At 37.2% G+C, this 20,162-nt stretch overlaps 1 protein-coding gene across 1 annotated transcript; it reads right to left on the bottom strand.

The window, feature by feature from the left end:
- Positions 1 to 4,444: 4,444 nt before the first annotated feature.
- On the bottom strand, positions 4,445 to 19,376 carry rbm39b (RNA binding motif protein 39b). The gene is made up of 16 exons (XM_057356562.1): positions 19,116 to 19,376; positions 18,754 to 18,813; positions 12,157 to 12,209; positions 11,887 to 12,069; positions 10,921 to 10,986; positions 10,744 to 10,797; positions 9,951 to 10,068; positions 8,174 to 8,326; positions 7,636 to 7,773; positions 7,471 to 7,536; positions 7,161 to 7,365; positions 7,004 to 7,075; positions 5,741 to 5,861; positions 5,536 to 5,641; positions 5,349 to 5,427; positions 4,445 to 5,249 (listed from the first exon to the last, which is right to left on the bottom strand). Exons 2-16 carry the CDS (start codon positions 18,802 to 18,804, stop codon positions 5,149 to 5,151), a joined length of 1,566 nt encoding a protein of 521 aa, XP_057212545.1. The 5' UTR covers positions 18,805 to 18,813; positions 19,116 to 19,376; the 3' UTR covers positions 4,445 to 5,148.
- Between the last annotated feature and the right edge of the window lie 786 nt (positions 19,377 to 20,162).

Below are 20,162 nucleotides of genomic sequence, written 5' to 3'. Positions count from 1 at the left end.
TTCTAAGGTAATAAAAACATAACGCTTCATTATGTAAGGTCTTTATACACATCTGAAGACATAGTTATCTATATTATATTGCACTTCTGTCAAAAGATCCTCCAAATAAATGACACACTGGACCTTTAAGAACCTTCGACTAAAAGGTTTTTTGGGGAACCATTGGTTCTTCTATGGCATTCTTGTCAAGAACCTTTCACAGCACCTTTATTTTCAAGAGCAGACTATTATTGGCTAGGGCTTCCATTTGCTCTCAAAACAGTTTTAGTTAAGATGTTAGACACATTCTTTTGAGATTGCAGTCCATGGTAAAATGAATACATCAAACAATTTCTGCATGTTATTGCTTCAGCTCTATTCTACCATATCCAAAATGGGTTCTATTGGATTTACATCCGATGACTGGGAAGCCTGCTGAAGAACAGTGAACTTTGGGAGTTTGGGACGCATGTGGACGGCAACAATAGATACACAATTGTGCCATTCAATTGATGATCCGTTGGCATCAATAGACCCAAAGTGCGCCAGGAAAACATTCAGGCTGGACTGAGGATACGGGGCAGGTCTGATCCATGGATTCATGCTGTTGGTGCCCCAATCATCTGTGGGACCTAGAAGAAATTGAAATATATTTCTCCAGTCTTCAACTGTCAAGTGGACTGTTCATCTTGTAGGTTGAGCCATCTGATCTTGGCTGACAGAAATGTTGTAGGCCATCTGCTTTAAGGGGTTTGGGGTCTTTTGCAGATGCATAATGCTCACCACAACTGTACAGAGACTATACCAATTATCATAGACTTTCTGTCAGCTTCAACCAGACAGGCTATTTTCTGTTTTACACTGCATAACACTGCAGTGGCAGAAGTTCATGAGTAGTTCATTAAAAAATCGCATAAGAAAGTACATGTGTTCCTAATAAACTAAAGTGCTTGTAAAATGTAGATTTAGAAAATATGTCTCATTTGTCATAATCACTCATACAGTCTATGGAGCTTGTAAATATACAAAAATACATGTTATCATAAACATCCTCTGAACTACTGGAAATGTCTTTTAGTCAATGCATTGCATTCATGTCCAGTTTGCTATTCTTACTGTACACAACAACCCAAAAACTGGAAGCATCTTCATAAATAAATATGTAAAGCAAGAGGATCTGATTGAAATGTTTTTTTAGATGTTTATAACTTGTGTAATGCTGTTATTGCTTAGATATTTCTAAACGTAAGTTCATTTGGACCTTTGGATCATTTCAAGCCAAATTTGTTACTATTATGTCTCAAGACTGGGATAGGCAGGCAAAGTTGTGAAATTATATTTGAAGAAATTATGTTTTAGGAAGTTAAATGGAACATGTAAGAAAAGGTCATTACTTACCTATTTTCCTTTTTTAAGCTCCAAAACCACAATAAACCACAAACAACCACCATGAAAGTTCATATGACCTTTGTGTTGTATTTCAAGTCATCTGCAAAAGTATTTGGTGAAAAGAGACTGAAAATTAAGTTAAAACTTGATAGAAATTAAGTTATTAAGAGAAGCACAAATATTGTAAACACATCTGTAAATGTTTGTAAACAAATTCTTAAAGGTCAAGTGTATGAAATTTAGCGGCATCTAGCGGTGAGGTTGCGAATTGCAAACAATGGCTCACTCCACCCCTCCCTTCTCATGTTTGAAGCACTACGGTGGCTGACAAAGGACTAACATGTTGTCAAATTTTTGCTTGTTTGTCGAAGGAAATAACATATATATAAAATGCGCTCTGTATAGCAGTTTGTCCATTTAGGGCTACTGTAGAAACAACATGGTGAATTCCATTTAAGGGGAACCGTGTGGAAGTGTAGAAAGAAATAGCTCATATTGTACATTGGACCTTTAAAGTTGTTCATTTCAAATTTATCTCAATTACTAGTTTATGATATACAGTGTTGGGTGTAACTAGTTACTAAGTAATTAGTAACTGTAATTTAATTACTTTACCCTTGAAAAAGTAAAGTAAGGGATTACTCTTATTTTTCTGTAATTAAATTACAGTTACTTTTGATGTAATTTAACTAAATACTTTGTGTAATATGTGTGTGCAATAGTGGAATTGACATCAAAATTCAAAGTCTAACTTTAAAATCTGTGCTTTAATGTATAATTCTCACATTTGTAATATTTTTGTCAGTTAATAAGAGTATTTTATGTAGTTTAATATTATTTGATTGAATGAATTAAAAGAGCCCTTTCATGTCTATCCTTGAATCACTTAACTAATCAAGGCTGATGTAGGATATAGAAAGTAATTAGTAATAAGTAACTAAATACTTTTTGGAGAGAGTAATTTGTACAGTAATCTAATTACACTATTGAATATGTAATTAGTAATTAGTAATTAATTACTTTTTCAGAGTAAATTACCCAACACTGATGATATATACTTTTTTTTTAGACCATCCTAATGACAGCCCCAGTTATCCTTCACTTTATTGGCTTGGAACAACATGAGGTTGAGTAAATGATATCTTCTACTATTCCTGTAATTTTGCTGAAGTGTGTTGAAGTATTTCCAGGATGTCATATATCTGCCTTAACCAAGTCAAAAAATAGCAAAAAAGGTTATCGGTTCTTCCGGCAACAAACTGATATGAAAATGATGACTGTGCTAATGACTAGAGGATAACACATTCCTGAGACCTTTGCCATTTGACATTCACGACAAAATTCATAAATTCGTCGTTAAACTTTAATTCACGTCAAGTACAAAGCAAGCTGCAATTTCATGCTTCAAACAGACATGTTATAGTTATAGAGTCAAAAGTTAAGGATTGCAGCTTTGCTAAAACCCAGGAACAATATCCATGCATTTTAAGTGAACAAGAGAAACAGATATCAGTTTCAGGACAAGCCACTTTTTATTTACATTTTGTTTCTGACAGACCCTGCTGGATTACGTTCCACCTTGTTTAACTCAGCTCTAAACATGAACAGATTCTCTAACTTAAAAACAAACACAAAGAAAAGAGGGGGAAATGTGGTGAAGATTTTACAATGTCTGTTTAAAATTAGAACAAGCTAGTCAAAGCTGAAAGTAAAAGCTTTAAACAGAAAAACAAGAAGAAATGTTTTGTGGTCCTACAGTTCTAAAATATTCCTGACAGGGTACAATCACTCATTTACTTTCTTAAGACAATTACAAAAATACCCAACCACAGAATATTCTTTATGACATCCTAACGCAACCGTATTGTATAGTTTGCAGTTATCTGCTGTATACAGACGTTTTCCATTTCTTTTTCAATGACCTGGAATGTGATGTATATTCAACCCTGTTAACAACCCTAAACGCTGGATTACACTACAAGGCCTCACACCAAACATGGTAAAAAAGTCAGTATATGTTGGGCAGTCAGACTTAATAGAATTCACTGAAAATAAGTACATGATGCGGGAAGACTGTGACAAAACCTGTTTAATACTGACCAGAATAGCACATGGCCATTTACAAAGTCTCCAAGTGTGACATTGTGATGCCTAGTATTTCAATATTTGTATAGATTTTCAAATAGACGTGATGTAATCTGTAATTGTAATTCAAAGAAAATGTTAATTACACTGAGAAAATAGGTATGAATTTTTCATAGGGTAATAGATCGCACACAACAATTACATTAATATTAATGATTAAGTCTTCATATTTATTTTATCCTATTTATTGGTTGAACATGCAGAAAGTACATAGCAAGAACAAATATCATGTACATTTTGAATACATATTTTAATACAAACACTCTGTGGCTCATTAAAAAGATTGTAACTGCACAGTACTTTTATTATTTTGTAGCAGCGTCTCTTTTTTTCTCATTTTCTCTCATTTTTTGACAAGGTCCAGCCTTCACCACAGTTGTCTGACAACATCAAAACCCTGTTCGTAAGATTTCCTCAGGCAACATATTGTTAGCTATCTAGCATGTTTTCCAGTGCCTAGACTACCGAGTAAGACTTTAATTTCCCACAACGCTTTCAAATTAATTTCTGAGATTTATTTTAACTCATCTTTTTTCTTTTTTTTGGCCCAACAGCACAAAGGAAAACATCACCCAAAAATTTCTTATGCACTGAAACTGATTGTTTGATGTCAAAACACTTGACAGATGTTTTCATGATCTTTCAATAAAGAATGCAATGATTGAGACTAAAATTAAAAACCAGCACAGTTGTGCTTGACTTTAATTAAAACATTTGTGTGCAATAAAAGCAACTTTGGCATATCATTAACTGAATATTCAACCATTATTAGGAATGAGAAAACTATTCATTGAACAATACCATAATAATAGCTATAAAATGTAATTCATGACAGTGTGGTAAGTGGTTTATCACTTCATTCCTTCTGATGCACTGGACTCACAGCTCACTCTAGAGGTGATTACTAATCTATCACCCTTACATAACATTAAATCAAAACCAAAACTCAGTTTTATTCAGTGTTGTGAAAGTCCTTTAATCAATTGTAAGATTTAGAAAAATCAGTTCTTGATTATGAAAAGTTATAAATTCAAAATGGTTTCAGACAGCAAACAGACAGTCTCCAGAAGAAAATAACCATAACCACTTCAAACTCTTTTTGGTTCTCTGTTGTTGCTTACAATGAAAGTAACAGACTGAAAATAAGTCTAGACAAAAAACATACAAGATAAAGAACTTTTTTAGTTGAAAACTGAAAAGATAACATATCGTTCCACCTTTCTAGGCAACTAATCAATGCAGAAAAATGACAAAACAGCTTCAAAAGAAATTTCTTTAAAAACACTAGAATCTCCTTCAAAACCATTGTCAGGTGTCCAGATCATGTTCAGACAGAGATAAGAGTTTCCACTTAGAAGGGTCAACAGTGAAGCAGAACTGAGCTAAAATTTGCTATAGTTAGGATAACAAATGACTTCAGATCAACATCAGACTAAAAAAGCAAAATAAAACAAAACAGGCCTATCTGCAAAACCTTCATCCGTATTATGCAACATATGATGTTGCCCTTCATGACCTTTAATGGCACAGGCCCACAGCAGTTATTTCAAGAAGGGTGGGGTGGGGGGTATAAAGCTGCATGTACATATTGTGTTTTCAGATTAAGCAGGGTCAGACAGAGGCAGGGGGGCTGGATCACCGGCGTGTGGGCCTGAGGAGCTGTGTAGCTGTGACTGAGTCTGGAAACAGGTTATGGTAAGTGGGGAGAGGCACGTAGGCAGCTGTGATCATTTTACCTGTTATAAAACAAAAGTAATGATTGTCAGTGCTATTGTACAAATACAAAAGCCAAACCCACAAAGTGAAAAGCTTGGAGAAAAAAAATGGAGGTTCACCTGCAAACCACCGCCCGTGCAGGGCGCTGACGACAGTCATTGCAACGGGGATGCTCTGACATTTTACATAAACATTTCCCTGCCAAACAAAAGCAAAAGTGTGAATTAGGTGATATCAGGCAGATGCGTCAATACATCACTTCATTCTATTCAAAATTCGTCTCAGTTTTGGTAAGATTGTGCTTACTTGAGGAGAGTTCTTGTCGACGTATATGTGAACAACGCCTCCTTGTTTATTGCACTCATCAATGACATCGTCCTGTATCTCGACGTCCCAGCCAGGTTCATCTTCCCTAGAAAACACAAAAAGTTATCTTACTTTTAGCCAGAATGCATCCCATTTGGAATACACCAAACTGTACACTGAGGAAAAAGTGCAATGGGAAACTTACGATTGTGGATTGAACATGTTAGACAGCTGTAAACACTGTGTGGCCAGTGGCTGGGTCGGAAGGTTCATGGCTTGATTCATCCCAGGATTAGGGAGAATAGGAGCTTGAACAGTACCTGTGGCTTTACCAAACACAAATAACAAGTTCACAGTTAAAACAACCTTATTATTAGGAAATTCCTGAAAGGACATTTAAGTAGTCATTCAATTTGCCTGAAAAGCTGCTGACGAACAAATAAATAGTGGGAACTAGACAGTCTGGAGAGTCAACAGACTCTGTTCGAGCTTGTCGAATCTTAAAGTTGGATTTAGCAGTAACCTGAGGCAAACTCCTAAGATTTTAGTGCATTATCTGCCAGATATACGAGATTATATGCAATATTAATGAAAGTCCAAAAATCCAATATTATTATCATCCCATCTGTGAGATCTGATCAAGGTTTTTATATTAAAGTCAAAGACAAAATATAAAACAGCTATGGACTCAAGAAAATTTTTCACACAAAAAGACAACTTAAAGCTACGGTTTGTAAAAACCGCCGCTAGAGGGCGCACGATCAAAACAACAACAATGCTGTAGCTTGATGATGCTGTGAAGGAGTGTGGAATGTTGGGATCTGTTGTCTTCAACGCCACCGCTGATGGCCATCAATCAGATGGGAACGAGAAATCATGTTGGCAGATGAGGTAAAGTTTTATAATTGTTGCGAATAATTATTGTCAATAAATGAGTGACTACTCGAGACAAGTTAGTGGCTTACTAGACGCTACTTCCACATTTGTCCACGACACTGTTGTCATGAGGTTTCTACGTCAGTAAAGGTGGCAACAAAGGGGAACGGGATATGACGCTATTGACAGGCGACTGCACAGCCCCGTGTCACTGTTTAGAATGGCGATTTTCTCACGATTTACAAGTAGTTGGAAACATTTGAGATATTGTTAGTACTCAGCTGAACAAAACATATAACACTAGCTTAGTGGTTTTTGGATATTTTACTGCAAAACTGTTACAAACTGTACCTTTAAGGCACATCTTCTATAATGAACAAGATATTAAAGTTTTTCTTTTTACAAAAGGGCTTTAATTTGTGATCATTTTTAGGTTTTATGTATAAAGACCATCAAAGATATTTTGAATAGAAAAGAGCACCTTGACTGGTGTCTGTGGGTTTGGGAGCGAAACTCCCAAGAATTTTTATTTTTAGAAGAATCACTTCATTAAATGTATAATTTAATTCAACATAAAGGCCAAAAGACGCACCATTTGCAAAAGCCGCAGAGCCACTCATCTGTAGAGCTTGTTTGGCAGCATGAGGAATCTGCAATCCTGTACCTACAAAACACCCAGAACAACTTTACAATGACATCACCACAAGAGAATCTGAATGAGTGATCAATACGCAGGGTTAAAGCTGTACCCTCTGCCAGTCTAGCCATCAGCTGAAGACGGCCCGTTGTGCCCAGGTCAATGCCAGTTCTCTCCAGCTCATCATTATCCAGGAAGGAGCTGGCGTTGGAGGCATCAGTGCGTTCGGTAACGTGACCCACCTTCATCGGCCGCCCAGCGAGCTCAAATCCATTCAGCTGATCCAAGGCCTTTTTAGCACATTCTGCATCTGCAAACTTTTGGAAAAAAACCCAGGACTCAATGTAACAGTGTAAAAGTTCAATAAGAACTCAAACAGGTGCAACATCTGTTATCCATAGTGAATCTGCATTTGAACTCACTGATATGAAGCCGTATCCTTTCGACCTGCCCGTCTCATTGTCCATCATCAGCTGGATGCCTTCAATCTGATGAGAGACACTCTCAATGAATATCACATTAGTTGAACACAAACATTTCAATCTTGCTTTTACTGCCTGTTTAGGTAATAGTAAGGATTACCACACCTTGCCGAAAGGCTCAAAGATGCCCCTGAGCATGTCTTCGGTGATATTGAAGTGCAGGGAGCCCACATACAGCCGCATTGGTCCGATGCCTCCCCTCTGGAGGTTTAAGGCCATGGCTGCTGCTCTGTTCTTCTCAGCCTGAAACACATTAACAGGATTATCAAACAGTTGTGCACTCGGCTCACAATATTTTGAACAAATTTTAAATTCAAACTGAAATTGAAATGCAATTATTTCTGGGCCCTATTTTTCAATAACTTTTTACAAAATGGACAACATCAAGGTTAAATGGAATCTTCTATTTTGAACAATAATTATTAAACATAAACGGGTCTGTCACTAAAAAATCAAATGGAATTATACCATAAAATTAGAAAAGGAAATAAGAAAGATAAAACCCCTTAAAAAAATTTAAAGCAGTAAAAGCACAAAATAATAATAAAAACATTAAAAGATTATATGTTTTAATCCCATGTTAGCAACTCAACTAATTGGATTAAACAGACGTCACAATTTAAATGAGTGGTTATGTTCTGACCTGTGAAGCCTGGACTATGATTGGCACTCCCAGAACACGTTGCCCCGTCAGTCCAATGGCCAGCGGAACTGAGGTCGAATCTACAAACTCAATGTAGGCAATGCCCTTTGACCTCCGAGAGTTTCTATCTGAGATCATCCTCACGTCACGAACCTTAAAAAAGCACATAAATCACAAAAGTTACGTTTTAGTATTAAAGAGTTATTAGTTACTTATTAGTTAAACAGACAGTTCCCCTGAAAACGAACACTCTTGTCATTTATTCACCCTCATGTCAATTCAAACCTGTATGACTTTCTTTTTTCTGCAGAACCCACAGGAGAAACATGTTTTAAACATGAGGGGGAACACAGTGCAATTAGGGATGTGCACGAATGTTCGAATATTCGATCTGCTATAATTATTTGAAAATTAAAATGCTATTTGAATATTCGTATTTTCATAAGAATAAAAACTGCGTCACCACAGAGTTAGAATTGTCTCGTCTTATTTAACGCTTCTTCACTTCATCTATAATGACTTTATAATATACAGAAAATATAAAAAATCATTTGTATGTGTTCCTAAATCTTTGCGCCATTTTAAATATTTTAAGTTCACACACGGCGGCCTGACGGATCGCGTGTTATGCTCTGCTCACATCACTATATTAAAATGTTTTAAAAACGTGAGCCACAAAATTATTTAACATTACTTATATACAAGTTGGTATAAAAATACCTACGTAATATTCAATGATTAGATGCTTAATCTATTTATTACCATAACTTGTTCGGAACGGTTGGTTTGTTCGTTAGAAATATACTAAGCTAACTAATGCTCATTTCAACAACTTGAAACATTAAAATGTACATTTCACTGCAACTAATGTTAATAAGTTTGGCCTTAACATAAGACTGGTACCTTTCTCCATACCTAAAGCCTGTATTTTCCTCCTAAGAACTTCAAATAGGGTCGTCGGCTGTCAATAAATTCGCACTGATGTTTTTTTTTTAAATGCGCTGTAATTCCTTAGTTAGGCTACCTTAGTTGAGCTTATTTATTGATGTAAATGCAATGCAAAGCTAAAAAGACAGACACTGACCATGAAACGACAAAGAAAACAATATTTGTGGTGGTGATCAGCAGAATTAGTCATTCTTCATCAAACGAGCACTACAATGGCTCCGTCTTTGTTTTTAGGATCAATTAACAGTCAGCATGGAGGTATCCAGCCTGTTTACTTTATTTATTATCAACATTATCAACAATAAAGCCAAACATTCTTGTCAGATCTGGGTTTTGTTACCGGGAGTTAGAGAAGAGCAGCACGTTTTCTCCGCTGTAGGCTTGTTGAACAGACTTTCACCAGAGTAAAATAGACCTATATGCTTGTTTTTCTTATCAAGAACATGTAAAACAAAATAAACAAGATAACCATATATCACAGAATGTCAATTAACATTGCGTTTTGTTCATTTTGTTTTGTATTGGTTTTTGTATGATTTCGCTTCGCACAGGTCTAAATGCAGTTTTTATGTATTTTTCAATTTTTTATTTTTTCCAATCTTTTCAACATTAAAAAAGCTATATACAGGATATAATATAAGTGCGTTATGAATATTTAATGATAATTATAAGCTTGATGTGAAATTGCGTCTAAATAAAAACGTAACAAATTGCATCTTCATTAAATTAATTTACAATGCAAACCAGCCTAAAAAAAACAGTAAAAAGACCCAAACAAAATAGGCACAATAAACAAGGCTTTAAGGAGAAAACAAGTTACTAATCATACTTTTCCTACTGCTGAGAAGAAGTCTTCTAGATCTCTGGGCCTAATTCTGGCAGCCAGCTGCATGCAGAACACTGTGCGGGCGTCTCTTTCCTCCGGGCTCAGATTATCTATCGGTTGCCTGTTTAAGAAAAGACAGAGGTCATCAACTACATAAATGCATGTCATTTCCCTCTGGATATATAAAACTGCAAGATCTCAAATAAATCTCTCATGTAAAATAGCTTCAAGATGGAATTCCCAAAACATAAGGCATTGTATAATCATAAACATATATCATGACCAAATTCAAGTGATTTCTTTAAAATAAAACATTCTGAATACCCTATAAACGATAAATGTACTTTTAAGGCTTCATTATGAAAAAACACACAAATGTGTAAAAAATGCAATGTATTTTCCATTCTAAGCTTTCCCTCAGTTATTCCGCTGTCATCAAGCACATGTTCTTTTATTTGATACTAAACAAGTCGAGATCAGGCTATCTAACACCTTAAAGTGCATTTACACTGAAAAGAGAGCACAGATCAGCTAAAATGGGTTGAGGTAGTTATTTTTAAAGGGTGTTAGATGCTCTATTAACTCTCCACATCCTCCCTCATGGTAATACATCAAGCTTGCAGCTACCAGCAATCCTGCTTTAAGATTCACATGAATGTGTCAGCCATTAAATTAATTTGTTTCCCAGATTAGTTATGCCCCCTCCAGAAAAGCAGATTAATCCTAAAAGAGGTACATGCAGGAATAAAAACAGACAAGTTCACATGACTATGACCGACAGCAATGGAAGTCTCACCTGACTGGGGTCTTGTCCTTCTTGAATGGGCTTTTGCTTCGGGAGCGCTTGCGACTGGGGAGAGAAAATCACAGTTAAGTCTGCGTTTGTTAAAATGCCGTGTAGGATTATTAATAACGCAGAGCACATGCATTCAACGGACAGCACAAGCCATAGAGAAGACTAGATTATAGAAACCTGTGCTTGGTGAAATGCTGTGGGCCAGTCTTGCCTCCGGAACCACCGTTTATTTTCTGCCCCATACTATGATATAAAACATCAGCAGTTCAGAAATGATGGGCATGAGAGTAATATTTTACTAAAGCCAATAGGGTGACAGGCTGCATCATGTTCTTCTGAATCATTTGCCGGCAGACCTAACTGCTTGCTGAATGGGTGCTATCTGAAGTGTGTAATTTCTGGCACTGACATTGCTCAACCAACCATTTACTTTCAATGCACCTTTCAATATATCTTTCAATACAATGTAAGCAAAAAATGACTAAGGCTGACATGCCTTAACTTTGTGTTAAGCATTTTTGTACTTCATAGCAAAATGTAAGTTATATGGGCTGGAAGAACATATGGGTAAATGAAATACCCTCTTAAGCTTGGATAGATCAAAGAGTCTTATCATCACAAACTATTACACACTTCAGCTACTGTTAGATTGAATTAAGATTGCTTATGTGCAATCGCCAATCATTTGAGCAATGTGCATTAATGCAGTAAGAAATGAAAGGAATATTTCTGCATGTGTTGCAAAACAGATGCACATTGCAATCTGCCAACCACCCTTTAATTACAACAAACCGTGATGGTGAACGTGTGGCAATACATAAATGTATACATTTATATAGCCTATTTTTACTCCGTTACTTAGGAAAGAGTGGTTATTTAAGAAGCACTTAAACAACTAATTTATCTTGCGTTGATCCATTTCAACCTTTAAACACTTTAACAAAAGAGCTGAGCCTAAAACAAGAAAAGGAGTATAGATTTTGCATTTCTTTCCCTTTTATTTCTTGAAAATGCTTTTTATCAGCAGGCATGCGACAAAATCACAAGTAAATATTAATATAATATAAGTAATTAATATATAATTAATAATTAACATAAGTAAAATATTTTCAGCTAAACAGAAGAGTCTGAAGTTAAACTTACAATGGGCTCCTGCGTCCACGGTAACGTCCGCCCCCCCGGTTGCGTAATGGCGAACGCCTGCGTTCTTTACTCTTCGATCGTCTGGACTCACGGCTGCGACTCCTGCGGCGTTCTCGGCTCTTCTTTTGCTCCCTGCTCCTGCTCCTCCGGCGGTCTGGACTGGGACTGTTGCTGTGTCTTTTCCTAAAGGAATCGATTCATCATCAGCACTTTTAAATGATCACCAAATCATAACAAATGTCTAAATCTGGAGAAGATCAAAGAGCTCACTTTTTCTTGCGATCGCCATCGTGACCGTTGGCACTGGAGGTCTTGCTTTCTCCCTGAGAAGAATTGATAAAAGAATATCATGAGAGAGGAGAGGTAGCACTGCACTGCTAGCAAAGAGGGATGGGGAATAGAGTGAGATGGTCCTCACTGCAGAACACAAGATCCAGATCCAACTCCTCCCACTTTATATACTTGTCCGCAATTTGGAGAGTTACGTTGCAACCCATGGTCGCCAACGTGTGCTCTTATCAATGTAATCATAATTTAGTGTACGCCACAGTAATGATCACAGTTAAATATATATTAAAGGAGCAATGTGGGATTTTTAGGAGGATCTATTGACAGAAATGCAATATAATATACAAAACTATTTCTTCAGAGGTGTATAAAGACCTTCCTGGTGAAGTCGTGGCCTAATGGTTAGAGAGTCGGACTCGTGACCAGAAGGTTGCCGGTTCGATTCTCTTGAGCAAGGCACCTTACCCCTACTTGCTCCCCGGGCGCTGCAGTGATAGCTGCCCACTGCTCCGGGTGTACGTGTGTTCACCACTTGCTGTGCGTGTGTTCACGACTCTCTGGATGGGTTAAATGCAGAGGTCACATTTCGGGTATGGGTCACCATATCTGACTAATAGGTTACTTTCACTTCACTTCATACAGAGCGGGCCTACATGTATTGAATTCACCATGTTGCGCCGCCATATTTTGTACAGTAGCCCTAAATAGACAAACAGCTCTACAAAGACGCTTTTATCCAAAGCGACTTACACTGCATTAAACTATACTTTTGTATCAGAGTACGTGCAATCCCTGGGTTCGAACCCATGACCTTGGCGTTGTGCTCTAACCACTGAGCTTCAGGAAAGCACTTCCTCTCCCTCTAACCTGCGGTACGTAGTTCGGTTATGTCTACTAACTTACTCCTAACTGCTTTCTTGCTGTCAGATCAAACGCCTTTAACAGTGTTGTAGGGCTGGACGGTATGACGGAATATTCCGTTACCGCGGAAAAAATGTCAATCGTAAGAGATTTTTCTATTCCATGTATTTCGCTGAATGTAAATCTGTAGGCATGGTTAACTCGGCGCTCTGCAAGTTGGGCGCTTTTCTGGAAAAACAAGTGAATTAATTCACCCATAACAAATGAACGTATCAAATATTGTTTTGACCTTCTTTCAGTCTGTAGTTTTGTGATCTGCTCCAGTCCGGTGCTTTCTCTCTCACCTGCAGTGCTCGTGCAGGGATCAGCGCGAAGATATAAAAAAGCTCATTGTCACATCGTATTTCAAAAGTCGATTGCTTTGTGAAGCTGTTAAAAGTTTTAATAAAGTTTAACTTCAGGCGAGCCAAGGTGAAACTTGCGTTGAAACGTGCAATGATGCTCACCGCGTGAGCGCTTTGACATGACGAGCCGCTTTACACCGTTTTGGGAAACTTGCAGTGCAAAGACAAGCGCCAGAATAAACAAAGACAAAGAGTGTGTAAAAATGCTCATCTAATAGAGAGTGAAGAGCGATAAAGACCCTTTACCTACAGTAAAGACCCCATGAACACCAGTCATATACTGTACTCATTGTTTGTGCATATATTCGTACTTCATACAGTGAGGGGAATAATTATTTGATCCCCTGCTGATTTTTTTGCCTGCTTACAAAGATGTGAAGGGTCTATAATTTTTATGGTGGGTTTATTTTAACTGATAGAGACAAAATAAAATAAAAAATCAGGGGAAAAATGTTATATAAAGGTTATAAATTGATTTGCATTTCAGTCAGTGAAATAAGTATTTGATCCCGGGCAAAACATAACTTTTTACTTGGTGGAGAAACCCTTGTTGGCAAGCACAGAGGTCAGACATTTCAGGTTTGCACATGTGTCAGGATACATTTAGTCCACTCCTCTGTCAATCTTTAAGGTTTCTTGGTTGTCGCTCACCAAATTGGAGTTTTAGCTTCCTTCACAGATGTTAGTCTATAGGACTAGGGTCTTCTGAATCATCTTGATGTTCATTGTCAAACTTCAGACGAGCCAGACGGGTCTTCTTGGGCAGGAGGACCTTGCGGGTGCTTCAGGATTTCAGTCTATTGTGGCATAGCGTGTCACCAATGGTTTGCTTGCTAACTGTGTTCCCAGCTGTCTTGAAATCATTAACAAGCTTCTTCCGTGTAGTTCCGGGCTGATCTTTAACCTTTCTCATGATCATCTTTACTCCATTGGGGAAATCTTGCAGGGAGCTCCAGACCAAGGGCATTTGATAGTTATTTTGTATTTCTTCTATTTCCAAATAATCGCACCAACAGTTGTCTCCTTCTCACCAAGCTTCTGTCTGTAGCCTATTCAAAGTTTGTGCAGGTCTACAATCTTGTCGCTGACATCCTTTAAAACCTATTTGGTCTTGACCATGGTGGTGGAGAGGTTGAACTGGAAGATACAGATTCTGTTGGCAGGCATCTTTTATATACATAACAAGCTGATTTAGGAGTACTTTCTTAAAGTGACAGGACTAATCTGTGGTCCATATAGGCACATAACCAATCTGTGGAGCCAGAATTCTTGCTAGTTGGTAGGGGATCAAATACTTATTTGACTGAAATGCAAATCAATTACAACCTTTATATAACTTTTTTCCCCTGATTTTTTAATATTTTGTCTCTATCAGTTAAAATAAACCTACCATAAAAACTATAGACCCTTCATTTCTTTGTAAGCAGGCAAACTTACAAAATCAGCAGGGGATCAAATAATTATTTCCCTCACTTTACATGTTGTCTATCTTCCTACTGTATGCATATGATATAGCCAGAAGATAAATAAATAATAAACCTCATTATCAGAACTTAATCTGATATCTTCAGTACATTTTCATAACTTGCCTACATTTTAACTATGGTGACTGAGCATTTAAATGAACTGTAATAAATAAACAAAGGAAATCAATCTAAGAAAAATGAGGTATAAGATATAGAATTATAATGGATGATTGTTACCGTGATATATTTCGTTACCGTGAAATAAAATGACTCATTCCGTGACCGTGACCATTTGGCCATTCCACCCACCTCCATAGCGTTGCTATTTACTGTTAGCTAGCTCTACCCTCTATTGTTAGCTAGCTCTGCCCTCAAACGTGCTGTGCAATGCAAACATGAAATGCTTAGCTTTATCATGGCTTAGACCATGCAAATAATAATGCAAATTGATAAAATAAGCGAAGACGACACAAGTATATACAAGCAGCACACTGGTTCCAGATAGATAATGATGCTCACAACTGCTCTGTTTCACAGCTAATATTACAACAACAACAACATATCAAGGTTCTAACAAACAGAAAAACCAATGTTGCTCACAAATGTTCCGAATCAAAGCAATCACCTCGGGGGTGATTTTGAGATGATCTTTCTCCCCAAAGTCCCTCTGCTGGAAAGTATCTCCATAGATATCTATGAGTATCTCCGCTAAAAGCCTTAGTACCGTGGGTCCTAACGTGTCTCTGCTGGAAAGTCTTTATAATATTAATGCAGGTCCTGACTATTATCCTTCTTTTAATAGCTAATAAAAACCCCCGGACCCTTTATGTAATAAATAAGACATCGCTCTTTCTAGTCTTTCTAATGCTCACATGATCTCTTCCCTGCGTCAACATGAGAAGACACGCTGTCTCAGTCGACAACGTCTTTTTGTACAGTGGTGGCCACTGTCACGTTTCGAAAGGGAGGGGTGAGCGGAGGACTGAGAGACTGGTTGCAATTCTCAAACTCACTGCTAGGGGCCACTATAAAGCCCACTCTAGACCTTTAACCCAAACCCTTAACCTAAACCTAAATGTAATAAAACACATTATTAAAAGTACCCTTACCCTAAACCTAATAAAATACGTTATTAAAAATACATTAATAAAGTTCGTCTTCAGCAAGTTTGTTTTTCCATCAAAAGAATAACTTTAGTTACGACTCAATGCGGAAATGGTAGAGCAACAACACGAGTACGACGTGTTGTGGCAAAACGCTGCAGAAATCTGTAGACCAATCAAGATGCAGTGGGAGGAGACTGGATTCAGTGTCAACCAATCCCAATGCAATGGGAGGAGACTGGATCTGGATTCAACCTTGCCCCCTGGATCTCGCGTTCTGCAGTGAAGAGCTACTGAACAAAGTGAACACTTTCATTTAATAGAATTGAGGAAAGAAAAAATCATATTGGTTGAAATTCGATATTGTGGAATATTGCTATAATTTGCTAACACTGTTGGCTCCTTTGTGATAAATCACTTGTTTTGTGTCTCATTTTTTATTAAAACTTTCTGCTACACATAAACGGATTCAAATAAAAACAAGAAGCTTTTAGCAGGGTCTTGCATTAACTTGAGAGAAAATATTTCCAATTTTTCTCAACTCTTTTCCATCGCAAATAAAACAACAAATTAAACCTAACAGTGATTCTATCGCTGAACAATAACTTACTAATAATGTGCAATACTTCGTTATGGGTTCCCTGATGACTAGTTAGTATAATTAGGTGTGTATTACATTACACCAATCAGACGCTATTAAAATTCTTAACCTGTGTTCATTAAAATATGTGAAATGCAGGGTCTTGAGGCTCATTTTAAAAAAAGCCAATGTTAACCCGACATGTCACCCCCATGTGGAATGCTCAAAATAGCGCAGAGCACGGCACTTGTAACCAAAGACATCTGTCTGAATGTGTATGGCTGTAACAGCAATGTTTTAAAGGGGATAACTTTAAAAATTCTCAGTTTTTCCGAGAGAGAGAGAAGGCTATACAGTGTTGAAAAGCACAGCATGCTGCCGGCATGCTAATTAAATCACCATGGCTAAAAATATCACACGCATCATAAAATATAACAAATAAATAAACTAGTGGCTGGACAACTAGTCAGCCACTGTGACCAATCCCTAGTGCCTGTTTAATGCTAACAGAGAAGCCATGTATTTTCAGGGGACCCTCAAGGCTATAGTTTAGGTACCCTGCTATTTTTAACATAAGTCTTGCTGCAGCCATGCTATAGAGCTGCTAAAGGGCATTCCAGTGTTGATGCTGTCAGTCCTTGAGATCTTCCCCAGTAAGCGTGGTTGGACTGTGAGAGCTCGGTGTCATCTTTGTCTCACAGCTCATCCTGAAGCAAACAGGGATTTACACGGCTTAGTCATACTGCGTCCGAAAAGACAACGCAAAATCAAAGTAAGCCATAAAAGAGACCACTTTAAACCTCATACAACGATTGTGGTTTTCGTCTTACTTGCCTCCTTTTGAATCCATTACATTTGAACCATCACAGGCAGAGATTTTAATTGTTCATTTGCAAAGAAGCAAAGTATTCTTTCTGACAAAATTATTACTCTGTAATATGTCGTTTTTTAAGATGGTAGACAACTGAAGGATGAAGAGATATAACTACACTGTGTCAAGGGCATGCACAATCCAAATGCTAATGTGAACGATTATAGAGACCATTACAACGACTGGGCAGAGAGACAGTATTTAAACAGGCAAAGAACATTTTAATTATTGAATGATCAACAGTAAGACCAAGTACATGGTCCCCAGATTATAAATCTTAAATTAAGAGGGCACAGGTGTCTACACCATAAAGGGCATGGGGCACTGTTCCTGGGTATATCCCTGCCCAGGACAGTTTAAAATCAGAGGTTTGCCTTAATAACTGGACTGTACTGTACTTACATGATAGTTTATTAATCAGTGTTTTAACCGTGAAAACATGAAGGTCTTATCCTTAGGGTGACCATACGAGCCATTTTTTCCCGGACACGTCCTGTCCAGGATTTCAGGTGCGTCCTCCGAAAGTCGCATTCCCGACTGCATAAGTCATCAAGGTTATCACATTTCAGTTGGCCAAACATAAAATTCACATTTATTTCTCTTAAGACATACATTCATTGTAGTTTCATTCTTACCTTGAAATGTAACTGTTGCTTTTCTGAAATAATAAACCTCGATGACGTATGCGGCCGAAAATGCGACCTCCGAAGAGATGCACCCGAAATCCTGACCAGGACGTGTCCGGGAAAAACTGCACGTATGGTCACTCTAAATTATCTAGTTATGCCGAGACATTCCCTTTACCCTTATGTCTAATAACTTTGATCTCATGGTGACATGGCTAAAAACAATATTTAAATACTGTCTCTGTTCCATGTCATATTATTGTTCATCCACTGGCATTTATTCACCTTGCTGAACGCAAACAGGTGATTGGATGGTCTAGGGTGGCGGTCTGTTTGTGCTTTACCTAAGGGATCACAGTACATCAATACATTGCGCAATTACTACCTTACTTTTTTTCACAGTTCACACTGGAATCAAAGATGTATTCAGGGGAGTAGAGGTGAGATATCATTAGGCAAGTCTATAAAGAGAGATAGACGGGCATTTATTTGTAATTCAGGATAATTCACACTGCACAACATCACTCTCTTATACACAATACACATCATACACTTCAATCAGGCACAGAAAACAAATGCAGGGTTTCTGACTAGCCTTACCACACTCTTTATAGGTCTGCAAAAGCACAAATGCCAACCAAAAAGGTAATTTCCGGCCTTCAACCCACCTTCTTAAAAGGAGCTTCCAGCATGGCCTCAACATCGAAGTCATCCGCCATCCTGACCAACTGCGGAGGAAAAAAATATTACACCAAAAATTCAATTTTGTTTAATTTCCCTAATTTTTTTTGTCCTGCCTATCAATTTCTTACTGATATACATCAAATTATATCAACAAAGAAAACACAACACAAAACAAAAGGCTATGTTTTTGGTTTAAATAACATGGGTCGCGAGCCACTACAACACCATGTGTATTACATAAGCCGCAGCTTTACAAGCTAAGCTAACACTGAAAAGGCACCACAACAAGCAGTTGACGTAAAAATACATTTGAATCAGAGACTAATCTATATTATTGCAAAATTACCTGGTTTTATTTAGGATTCCGGATTATTGTCGCGACCTCTGCGACGCGCGTGAGCCTGTCAGCACAACCGTCAAACAAACGATTAAATCCGCGTACAGTCCAGCCGGTGTTAATTTAACAACATATACATTGAACAAAGATTCAAACACGTAATAAAAACCGATAAATGTATCGCTGGACGCTTAAGAAGTTGTTTAGTTTGTTTGTTAGGTTTTCCCCTAAATCAACTTCCTGCTTTGCCCAAAATGGACGCTGACGGTGGGCGGGGCTTCTCTCGTGACACAAATGAGATGGGATGGTTAAACAAGTTTTATTTTCCACATACGCAGATAAATTATATAAATATTTAGATTAATCAAATAAACATTCCTAATGGTAGATTATAAATATTTTTGACTTTTATTTAAAAAATCCACTTTTATTGTCCAGAAAAACAATAGACACAACGTAGCCTGTTATTTCAGTAAAATTTAAATAGTAAAAAAATCAATAAACATCAAGTATTACGATACAACTAAAATAAATATTAGCAGTGCGTTGCAACTGACAAATAATAAATGATGACGATTTACATTGTGCATGAATGCATTTTTTTAAATTGAGCAAATCTGGCCTTGAGCAACCGCCACTTAAATTACAAAAGGTTATCACATCATATTACAGTTCTGCATGCAATTACAGGGCAGTTAGACTTTTTTTTACAAACAAAAAGTGATATGTACATGAGATAAAAGTGGCAGGGACAGGGCATAACCCCAAGTAATATAATCAAATGAAATATAACAAAGTCTACACAAGTTATCGGAAGTCTGTTAACTTATAACTTTAATCAAGATAATGCACAAGTAGAAGTGATAAACACATCGTACTCTATTTTTTGTTTAGTAGGGTGAAAAACAGACTCAAGTCACATTAATGCTTCTTTTAAATGATCATAGCAACATTCCGACTTTATATTTATGAATGAATATAGAATAATTCAATATTACTAATTAATATTCGAAGAATTCATTCTTAAAATATTTTACAAAAACATTTTTTATCAAA

This window comes from Triplophysa rosa, linkage group LG17, assembly GCF_024868665.1.
Source record: "Triplophysa rosa linkage group LG17, Trosa_1v2, whole genome shotgun sequence".
In the NCBI taxonomy this organism is placed as follows: domain Eukaryota; kingdom Metazoa; phylum Chordata; class Actinopteri; order Cypriniformes; family Nemacheilidae; genus Triplophysa; species Triplophysa rosa.
This window is presented reverse-complemented; position numbering and strand designations above follow the sequence as displayed.